Source organism: Mirounga leonina, unplaced genomic scaffold (assembly GCF_011800145.1).
Source record: "Mirounga leonina isolate KUSES-001 unplaced genomic scaffold, KU_Mleo_1.0 Mir_115, whole genome shotgun sequence".
NCBI lineage: Eukaryota > Metazoa > Chordata > Mammalia > Carnivora > Phocidae > Mirounga > Mirounga leonina.
Window position 1 is genome coordinate 18,825,684 of NW_023270268.1, and position 9,830 is coordinate 18,835,513.

A 9,830-nucleotide genomic window follows, 5' to 3' on the forward strand; every position below is an offset into this window, starting at 1 on the left:
TGTTGTACCTAATTTTCAAATTATGGGAGTAATAGATTTGAATTAATCTCCCTTAAATAAATGGCTCTATTACAACATATTAAGTCCTTCCTCACTTCACTGTTGACTTAATAAAATCCAAGTCTTCCACCTTGCCTCAACAGTAGCAAAAGTTACTCTAAATAAAGTGATTGGCAAGCACTCCAAAAAGCTGGAATCAAATTGCTTTGAAACTGAAACACATGTATGCAGTATGAAGCAATTTTGAGGAAATAAAAAAAAGCACACCCCCATGGAAGAGCTTAAATCTATAAAATTTAAAAAACAAAACCTTTTTATCAAAGCCACAAATTACATCCTGAACTGATCTGCCAAAGTCCAACACAAAATTTATATATACAATGAAGTTTGAGAATCCGCTGTGATTTAACTCTATGCTCTATTAGCTTAACAGAGAGCCTGAATAACAGATTAAGATGGCAAAGCCATTTTCTAAACCAAAATGAACCTGGGTATCTAAAAAGGTTTTACATCATCCCTAATGATATATCCAAGATCCACGATTAGGCCAAGTGCACACCTTTAAATTCATTTCACGGTTCTGTTTTATATATGCGAAAGGGTCCACGCCAGATAAATTCATTACTTCTCTTCAGCGTAGCACTGAAATTGTCAAGAGGCTCATCAAAACATTACTCCCAGATTAATCAATTTCAGTTGTTACTTGATGTTAGCACCAAAATAAGCATTCACGAAGGAATAAAAGCAGAAGTTTTTAATAACAAAAAGAAAACCCCCAAGATAAAGATTAGAAGAATTTTAAAAAGAAAAAATTGTGAAAGGAAGCTCACCTGCAGTTAGGTGGAGGGTCTAAAGTGATGTCTGCCAGTTCCTTCTGAATCCTGGAATCAGGGAAGTGAGAGAGAAACACAAGAAACATGAAGGCGTTGGTAGCCTCCCACCGTCATGCATAGGTCTGGCAGATAAACCTGACTGCCTGCCATGATAACCGGGTTCTACTGAGGGAGAAGGAAACTACCCATCAAAAGCTTCAGGTCCGTAGTCAGAAAAAAACTCTTTTCCCACAGGCAGTGAGCTGGTGGTCCGGGGTCTCTTGCTATTCTCTAAAATGTTTCGGTTCCAGTCTCGCCTCGCACACTACGGCAGTTGTATTTCTCGGGGTTTTCCATTTAGGAAATAATTGTAAAGCCTCTGGCTTGCGGACTCGTTTCCCAAGTTGCATGAGAATGTGCCTGGACGCCGCCACTTCGGCGCTGCACTTACTCTCCCCTGGACCGAGAAACCCAGGCCGCCGCGCGGGTGGGAAGGGCGCGCCCCCGGTCTCCGCCCGGGGTCACCACTGGCACCTCGGATGCCCTCCGGGCCGCCTCGGCAGGGCGCCCCCCCCACGCCGCCCCGCGTCCTCGTGACGAAGCCAACATGGCCGCTCCCCGCGAGGCCCCTCGGGCCCTGACTGACCTGCCCGGCGTCGCGGGGAGCCGGCGCGGCGCAGGCCGCAAGGCCGACCCGGCCGCCCGGCCGCCCGGGCTCCCCGCCCCCAGCCCGCGCGCACCCGACGACTCGAGCGGCGCACGCCAGCCCGGCCGGTGAAGTTGCCGGCCAGGGGTGGGGGAGCCCGCGCCGGGACGCCCGGCGACTACCCCGCTCGCCTCCACCGCGCCCCGGGACCTCCAGCCCCCACGCCGCGCGCGGGGCCCTGGGCGCCAACACCCCCGCCTGCCCCGCCAGCGAGGCCGGACATCAGCAGGCGGCCCGCACAGGTGCACCCAGCCTCCGTCCCGCACAGCGCTCGGGCTCTCGGCCCCCCTTTCCGGACCTGCTTTTTCCTGGCGATCCTCTAAATGTCCTGGGGTCTGCCCCTTCCTTCTCCATCCCACCCTGCACACAGAGCCCGGGACATCCCCCACCCCGCCCCGTTGTCTATCTCCGCACCAACCCACGACTTCACAAAGAGCCCCATCCCCCACTCCTAGGCCGACGCCACCAGGCAGTTCACACCAAGCCCTGGCCTTTGTCTTCTGCTTACCTAGGCGCTTAGAGCATCAATTAATAAGGCAAAGTTTGAGGCCTTTAAGCCTCCTCCAACTACTAAATGGTGTCTTCTATTTTTAGAACCTTTCTTGCTCCTATCACATAAAACCCTAAAGGGCTATGTTACAACTTAAAAAATCTCACGGAGGTAGTACGGGAGTAAAAACTAAACACACACATTCTAAAGGCAATCAGAATCACAATGGATGCCTTTCTCTCTCCAAAGGTTCTCTGAGGGTGGGAAGATAGGCTGGGTAGATGCAATGGGGAGTAGGTTTTAGAAGGCATTGTTTTTTCCATGTCTAAGTAAAGAGAAATTAAGGGTGGTTATTGTGGAAGTTCTTTAAACCTTCCTATTGGAGGACACTTCCTGTCCCCTACAAATCTGGTCAGCTTTAGAAAGGGGTTCGCTCACAGTTTTTAAGACATCTACTTATCTGTGTCCTGCTAAATTCTTCTGCTACCAAGAAGCATTTCAGTTCTGAGACATTCCCCAACATCCGTGCTGTTTGACTCATTATTGTATGTTAGACTAAAAGTCTGGAATCCTGGTTTCCTGATTATCTGCATGTTAGAATGACTGTACCTTAAGACCTATGTATGTAGGCAAAAATATTCTCCACCTGAGCACAACTTGTATATAAATACATATTGACTTCATTTCTGCCAATCCAACCTCTACGGTATTTTTACTGAAAAGGTAGTTACTTCTTTAATACCTAAAAAGTATAATACCAGTTTTAACCACTTCATCTCTACAATTAACATCTGCACCATTTCCATAATACTGACAAAAGATTTGTAAAAGTAACTCACACATATGTTTCACGGAGTAATTCTTGTCCAGACCACTCTCAATGGGGGCTTTTCCTCTATCCACGGACTAGAAATGAGACCACTTTCCAGTATGTAGTTAAGTAACTTTAGGTCTACCAATTCAGGCTTCTTTTTTATTCTATCTCCTGGTATATGTGCCCCTTCCAAGTCTACCAGCAACACTCAGCTTCCAAGTCAATGTATTTTCAGACATCAGCTTTAATAGGGTCCCACTAACATTAATTTCCCCCTTACTCTCTCCTGGATATGCTGCCCCTCTCCTTCACTACTAACCTTAGCTCTGCTTTAAGACTAACAGCCACTCTTTCAACAAGATATTCAGGGAGCTAAAAGTGATGTTAACTTCATACGTAAAATTACCCCTTGTAGCTTCCCACCTTTCGTTTTTTGTACACCTACTCCCTTTTTCCCAGGAATTTCCAAATATGTTTTTAAACTTCCTTAGCATAAATGGACAAATTGTGTCTAATGAAAAATCCCCCTCAGTAATTTGCTGACACAAAGGAGACTGTCTTATATTTGACACCTGTGCTTTTACCCCCAAATATATTCATGTGCGCCAGTGATATCCTGGTGCACGAAAAATACGAATAACCTAAAGCAAATATCCTGCCTTACTCAGGCCAGGCCAAAAGCTGTTCCAGCATGGGTCAGGGAGCACAGGTACTGCAGGTAGGGGTGGGGAGGAGTAGGGAGTTGGGGAGATTTAAGGAAAGCCCCATCCAACACGGGCAGGGGAGATGCCAGGTTCTAGAAGAACGAGCACAGGACTAATCAATGCGGGCCAGTTTGTATTCCCAGGAAGCTGAAATGCCATTAAACCATCCCTCCAAAAATAAGAAGAATCTTGCTAAGAAGGCATCTTGCCATTTAACTCTAAACCTCTGCACTATTTAAAATAAGCTAACAGCACTATTTAAAATAAGCTAACGTCACTCTTTCATCCCCCCCATGGTTAGGTCACCAAAACACTTTACCAACTTTTCAGATTTCTGGGAGAATGACAGGACAAACTTTCACTCTGAGTTCCAGGCTCACTACTCAGTGGAGATTAAAGACTCACATTCCATTTTATTTTACGTTTCTTTAAAAAAGATACCCCTATTTAACCCACCATTTGTATTCCTTACTATCTTTCTGGGTTTGCCACTTTAAAGTTTAATGACCGTCCACCTAAGCAGGATTGATGAAAGGGCATGGGGGTTCCCAGGAATCTGCTAGAGATTATTTTAAGGCTCATGGAGATCAGAGAATATTACTGAAGGATGCTCAAGGTAAAAAAGTAGTTTCTTCCAGAGACATAGAGGAAAACAGTAAAGAAAAAGAGCCACTGTTTGAATTCAGCTTGGAAAAATAATAAAAATTTTTTACAGCATATGAGAGAATGTATCATGAAAAAAAGTCTCCCTGAAATTTGGCAAAATTGAAGTTTTTAAAGAGAAAAAAAAATCCCCCAAATAACCTAGAATATCCATTTTACATTATATATCAATTCATCTGCCTCAACTCTCCAAATCACAAGAATCTCTTTAAGTTCCATCTGAAAACATGCTTTCACCTATTAAATTTTTTACCCCACTAATAGGAGTTATTCCTGACACAGTTTGTGGAGAAAGCTCCACTCAAAAAAAGATCATAGTGCAACAGGTGAGGAGGAAGCAAGATGGTAATAGGATTCATTTTGATAGTTGTCTGGGCAGGTATTAGTAATTAAGTGGGATGACAGCTTTGAGAAGGGTCACAAGCTAGTGATTAATAGGACAAGTAATTTGAAATCAGATTTGGGGGTCACTAGTAAAAGTAATGAGGATTCTTACAAACTTCACCAAGAAATGAGAGGCAAGCCACAACAGCTGCACGTGGACAACGATTAAAAGAAAAAAAACAGAAGCAGGAGAGTAAAATAATTAAAGCTTCCAAGGCCCTTTTTTCATTTTTAACAACACGCAAACCATGAGGAGCATTCAAGCTACCCCTCATTGGGAGGCAGACGAAATGCAACAAGAGGTAGTTCGGAAAATAGGAAGCCTAGGGGGTTGGGGGTGGAGTACGGTACCTCTTGGCGCTGGTGGAGAGGAGTTTGGAGTTTTTGCTCATGCTGACTTTACTCTCCTTCTTCTTGGGGGTGTTTGTTTCTTTCTCGGTTTGCTGGTTGGAGGACGAAGATGAGGAGGAGCTGGTGCTGGCCCTCGAATCGTCATCCGACATAGCGAACCCCCCACCCCACCCCGCAAATAGCCCCTGCAGAGGGAAAGAAACAAAACAGAAACAGACCATGCAGTCAGTGTAAATAAGGAACTCGGGTGCTGTCAGGAGGGCTTTGGCCAGGGGTGCACCCGCCCGCCCAGCGCCCTCCACTCGCTTTTCAAAGTCTTCAGGCCCATTAAGGCTTTAGCAAATCCGACGCGGCTTGTTTATTTTTGGCCCCAAGTAAGGGACGCGGTGGGAAAACGATCGGGAGCACACCGAGCGCCCCCCCCCGGCGCCCCCCGGGGCTCCCCTCGGGGCAGGGAGGGGAGAAGCCGAGCAGGCGGAGGGCAGGGCGAGGGCGGGGGCGGGGAGCGCCTCGGCGGGGCAAGGAGGGAAGGTCCCGGCGGTGTGCCGGCCTCGGGGCTGTTTCAGTCGGCTTTCCGGGGGTTGCGGGGGGCCAGTGGCCAGGGCGAGACAGCGGGGACCAGGAGTGGAGTTTGGCGAGGTCGGGAAGAGAGGAGGGGCGGAGAGGAGTAAGAGAGGAAGCCGAAACGGGGGGACGGAGGCGGGGAGCGGGTGCCCGGGTGGGGGAAGGGAGAGGCCGGCGGGGGGGGCAGGGGCGACGAGGCCCGAGGCGCCCCCCCAGCGCCGCGCCCCGACGCCTCTCCCCGCAGGCCTGTGGCTCGGCCGCCCGGCTCAGGGCTGCGCGGCTGGGGCGGGGGTCCCGAGCACACGCCCGACTGCCACCCCTAGTGGGGGTGGGGCGAGGGTGCGGGGGGGGGCTCGGCCTCCACAGCGGAGGAATAACAATGAGCCCTTCCGCCCCGGAGGGGTTAATCCCCGCGGGCCCCCGCCCCGGGGGGAAACGGGGCTCCCCCGCCTCCCCCTCCCCCGCTCCCGGCCCCCTCGGCGGCCAGTGGGGGGCTCCCGGGGCAGCGCTGACAGTTCGAGCCACAATGCCCCCCACCCCCGACGCGGGCGGCCCGCACCCCACGCGGCCCGGGGTCCCTACCCATCCCCCGCGGGCGGGCCCCGGACCCCTGGGGCTCCTCGGCCCCTCTCCGCGCCCCCCCCAGCCCCGTGCCCGGCGGTCCGGGAGGCGCGGGTCGGGGGAGGCGGCGAGGGGTGTCCCCGAGGCCCGGCGACGCGCCCGGGGGGCGGCGGGCGGCGGGGGGATCCCCGTACCTCTCTTTGTGTCTGGCTCCTCCGTGCCGCCGCGGCGGCTGCTGCTGCGGCTGCGGCTGGGCCTGGCCACTCGTGTCTCTCTCTCGCTGGGAGAGAAGCGGAAGTGCAGCAACAGCAACTATTAAACAGGCAATGGCTTCCCCCAGCCACACACGCTCGCACACACACTCCTCCTCCTCCTCCTCTTCGCCCTCCCCCCTCCCCCACCCGGCCCGGTCCCACCCACCCGCTCTCCCCTCCCCCTGCACACCTCCGGGGGGGCGCGAGGAGGACACAGGGGACCCCGGGAAACCCTGCCCCCTCCCCACCCACTCCCCCACCCCAGCGCCGCCGCGGGACGCCAGTGAAGGGGGCGAGGGTGAGAATTTTCTCCCAAGTGGTTTGGGACCTGGATTCTGGGCTGGAGAGGGGAAGCCGTTCCGAGCTGGGGAGCGCTGGGAGCGATAGGAACTGTATGGACTAGGGCGGTCACGAGAGGAAGTTCTTTCCAATAAGGGCTTTTGGAAAGGGGGGGTGACAAATCGGTGGGGAAGGTAGTAATTTGGTGGGAAGGACTCTGGACTAGAGAATGCAGTGGAAACTCCCCCTAAAAAGTGATCCGTTTAAGGGGAAAAAAGAAATCCCACAACAGGGTTTCCCTTTGAGCTGACACTGGCTTCTCCCTCTAGCAATTTACCTGCGAAGAGCAGAGGTCGGTCTAGGCACGCCTGTTGAGAAAAATCTCAAAGTAGGAGTTTTCTGCTCAGGCACGTGCAATTTTACAATTTTAGATTCTTTTAGTCACTTTTTATAGAAAGTGGTGTTTTATAAAAGTGATACAAAGGATTCGTGACAGGTAAAACCAACGTGTAGCAGGCTTACAAATGTGAAGTAACTGGGAAAAAGCCCTTTACTACTGAATTAGACTGGATTTAGAATTTTGGGTGTCAGTTTACTTTATTTATTTATTTATTTATTTATTTATTTATTTATAGTTTACTTTAAATAGAAAGTTGGATTTTTGGAAATTAGATCAAAAGTTTTGGGACTCCAGAAACTGCTTCAACAATAATATAAATGCTATTCAAATAATCTTAATATTTTTAGAATAATCACTCAGTAATTCTTATGAATTGTTCCTTGTTTAGCATTTTTACCAAGGTTAAGATTAAGCCATCAAAAAAAGATTAATGCATCAAATTATGATTTAGTTTCTCACTTGTCATTTCAGTTGAAGGAAACTGAAGGTATACGTGCAATGCCACATATACAGGGTCTGGTACATTAAGGAGACCGTGAGTCAGATTTCCACGGGCCACTCTAACTTATCTCATTCAAATTGCCATCCTTTTCCATGGCAACAGTGGCTTCAGTTACCATAGGGCAACACAGCAGGTGTAAAGCTTATGGCAAATCCACTAACCGGGAAAACAAGCACTCTTACAACCACCTGAACCCCTTATAGCTTCAATATTGAAACTCCAACTTTATCAGGACTCAAAGTAATTGTGCATGCTTACCAGGAAACCTGTATCTACCAGGAATTGTCATAGACTCAAGAAGTCCAAAAGCTGGGAAAAACTTTATAGGTCATCATTTCAGCCTCCAGCCTCCTACCTTCAGACAGAGCTCTCTCTCAGTCATTCAAATGTATAGAAATTTTGAAAGATCCCCACACTTAAACATTTGGTTTCAGGAGTCCTGATAGAGTATATATATATATTTTTTAAATGACATTCCCTGCTGTATGTTATTCAAAAACAACAACCAAAAAATCTCTCTAAAACCAGGTTGTAGGGCGCCTGGGTGGCTCTGTTGGTTAAGCGTCAGGATGCCAGGGTCCTGGGATAGAGCCCATGACTGGCTCCCTGCTCAGCAGGGAGCCTGCTTCTCCCTCTTCCTCTGCCTGCCACTCCCCCCTGCTTATGCAGCTCTCTCTCTCTCTCTGTGTCAAATAAGTAAATAAAATCTTAAAAAAAAACCAAGTTTGTATATTTTTTATGCTTCTGATGAAAAATACATAAATTCAAGAGAAAATAAGCAAATATGAAATAAACTGAGTTGGGATGAAGAAAATAAAGTTATTAAAATTGAGATTTCCTCTTCCAAAAATTTGAGTTTCTGATACTTTACATGTACACACTATGAGTACACCCAGTAAAAAATCATATATGTATAAAGAAGAGAGCTGGCAGAGAACACAGGAAAATAATAGGTTTGATTTGCTGATATGACCAGGATGGTGTGTGAATTTTTTTTTAATTTTGGTTTGCATATGTCATATACTTAGATACTAAATATAATAATATTTAAAGAAAAAACAAAAAAAAAACACCTGACCATGGTAGTTTGTGTTGCATTGTTGATGCTTGGATTGGATCTGTCCCTGGGGAAATAAATCATGTAATTGAAGGGCTCCCCCTCTATAAGAGAAGTGTTTTCCCAACCACCAGTCTAGAAGGATAGTAGCCCTCTTTTGTGTACTAGTCCTTTTCTCTAACCCTGGTTAGTGCTTTATGGTTTGAGAATGACTTACTGAGGGGAAATGAAAACCTTAAAATGTTTAGAAAAGAATTCACTGCTCTCAAAAGACTAATCGTTACATCAGATTATTTTAAATATACAGTTGTCTCAGTTATAAAAAACTAAAAATTCATTTGCAACCTTCCAATTTTACCTATTAGCTACAAGGCCTAAGGAGTTAAATTGACCTCCCCGAGCCTCAGTTTCCCCGTCTATAAAGGGCAAGACTACCTGTGCTGTACTGACTGGCAGAGTTGTTAGAAGAATCAAATGTGGCTCTATAATAAAGATGGTTTGTTAACTGTTATGCAAAGTAAATTATTAATAATCCCACCCTGATACTAATTCTCAGGAATTTTGTTAGGACATGGAGACTTTATGACTTAGAATTGATGACAAATATAAAAAACTTCCTATGAGAGTCAAGGAACCATAGAATTTTATTTACTAGAAGGGGCCTAAGATATATTCAAGTTCAAATTCCTAGTGTTATAGGTGAAGAAATTAAGGCAAAGAAAGCCTGTATGTCTTGTACAAGGTCATGCAGTAAGTTGATGGCAAAATTGTGGCTATGGGTCATGCTGCCTAAGGATGATATTGGGGGTGGAGGAGGGGGAAGCCTCAATTACATTAAAAAATATGTATTAAGGGGCGCCTGGGTGGCTCAGTTGGTTAAGCAACTGCCTTTGGCTCAGGTCATGATCCTGGGGTCCTGGGATCGAGTCCCACATCAGGCTTCCTTTGCTCTGCGGGGAACCTGCTTCTCTCTCTGCCTCTGCCTGCCACTCCCCCTGCTTGTGCTCTCTCTGTCAAATAAAGAAATAAAATCTTTAAAAATATATATATATGTATTAAGGCGCACCTGGGTGGCTCAGTCGGTTCTGAGCCTGCTTCTGCCTCTCCCTCTGCTTCTGCCTCTCCCTCTGCTGCTCCCTCTGCCACTCCCCGCTACTTGTGCTCTCTCACTCTCTCTCTCTCTCAAAATAAATTAACAAATAAAATCTTTTTAAAAATGTATTAAATATAGGGGCGCCTGGGTGGCTCAGTCGTTAAACGTCTGCCTTCGGCTCAGGTCATGATCCCAG

The 9,830-nt window shown here is 47.7% G+C and overlaps 1 protein-coding gene across 2 annotated transcripts in view; it reads right to left on the minus strand.

Annotated features, from left to right (window-relative positions):
• UBE2E1 (ubiquitin conjugating enzyme E2 E1) overlaps positions 1 to 6,416 on the minus strand; it is a 79,525-nt gene extending 73,109 nt beyond the window's left edge. The window contains exons 1-3 of one of the 2 annotated variants that reach the window (XM_034993779.1): positions 6,244 to 6,416; positions 4,925 to 5,109; positions 831 to 881 (exon numbers count right to left, since the gene is read on the minus strand). In XM_034993779.1, the coding sequence (XP_034849670.1) occupies positions 831 to 881; positions 4,925 to 5,076 (203 nt within the window). In that variant the 5' untranslated portion in view covers positions 5,077 to 5,109; positions 6,244 to 6,416. The remainder of the gene's footprint in view (positions 1 to 830; positions 882 to 4,924; positions 5,110 to 6,243) is intronic. The other variant, XM_034993787.1, reaches the window with a different exon arrangement.
• Between the last annotated feature and the right edge of the window lie 3,414 nt (positions 6,417 to 9,830).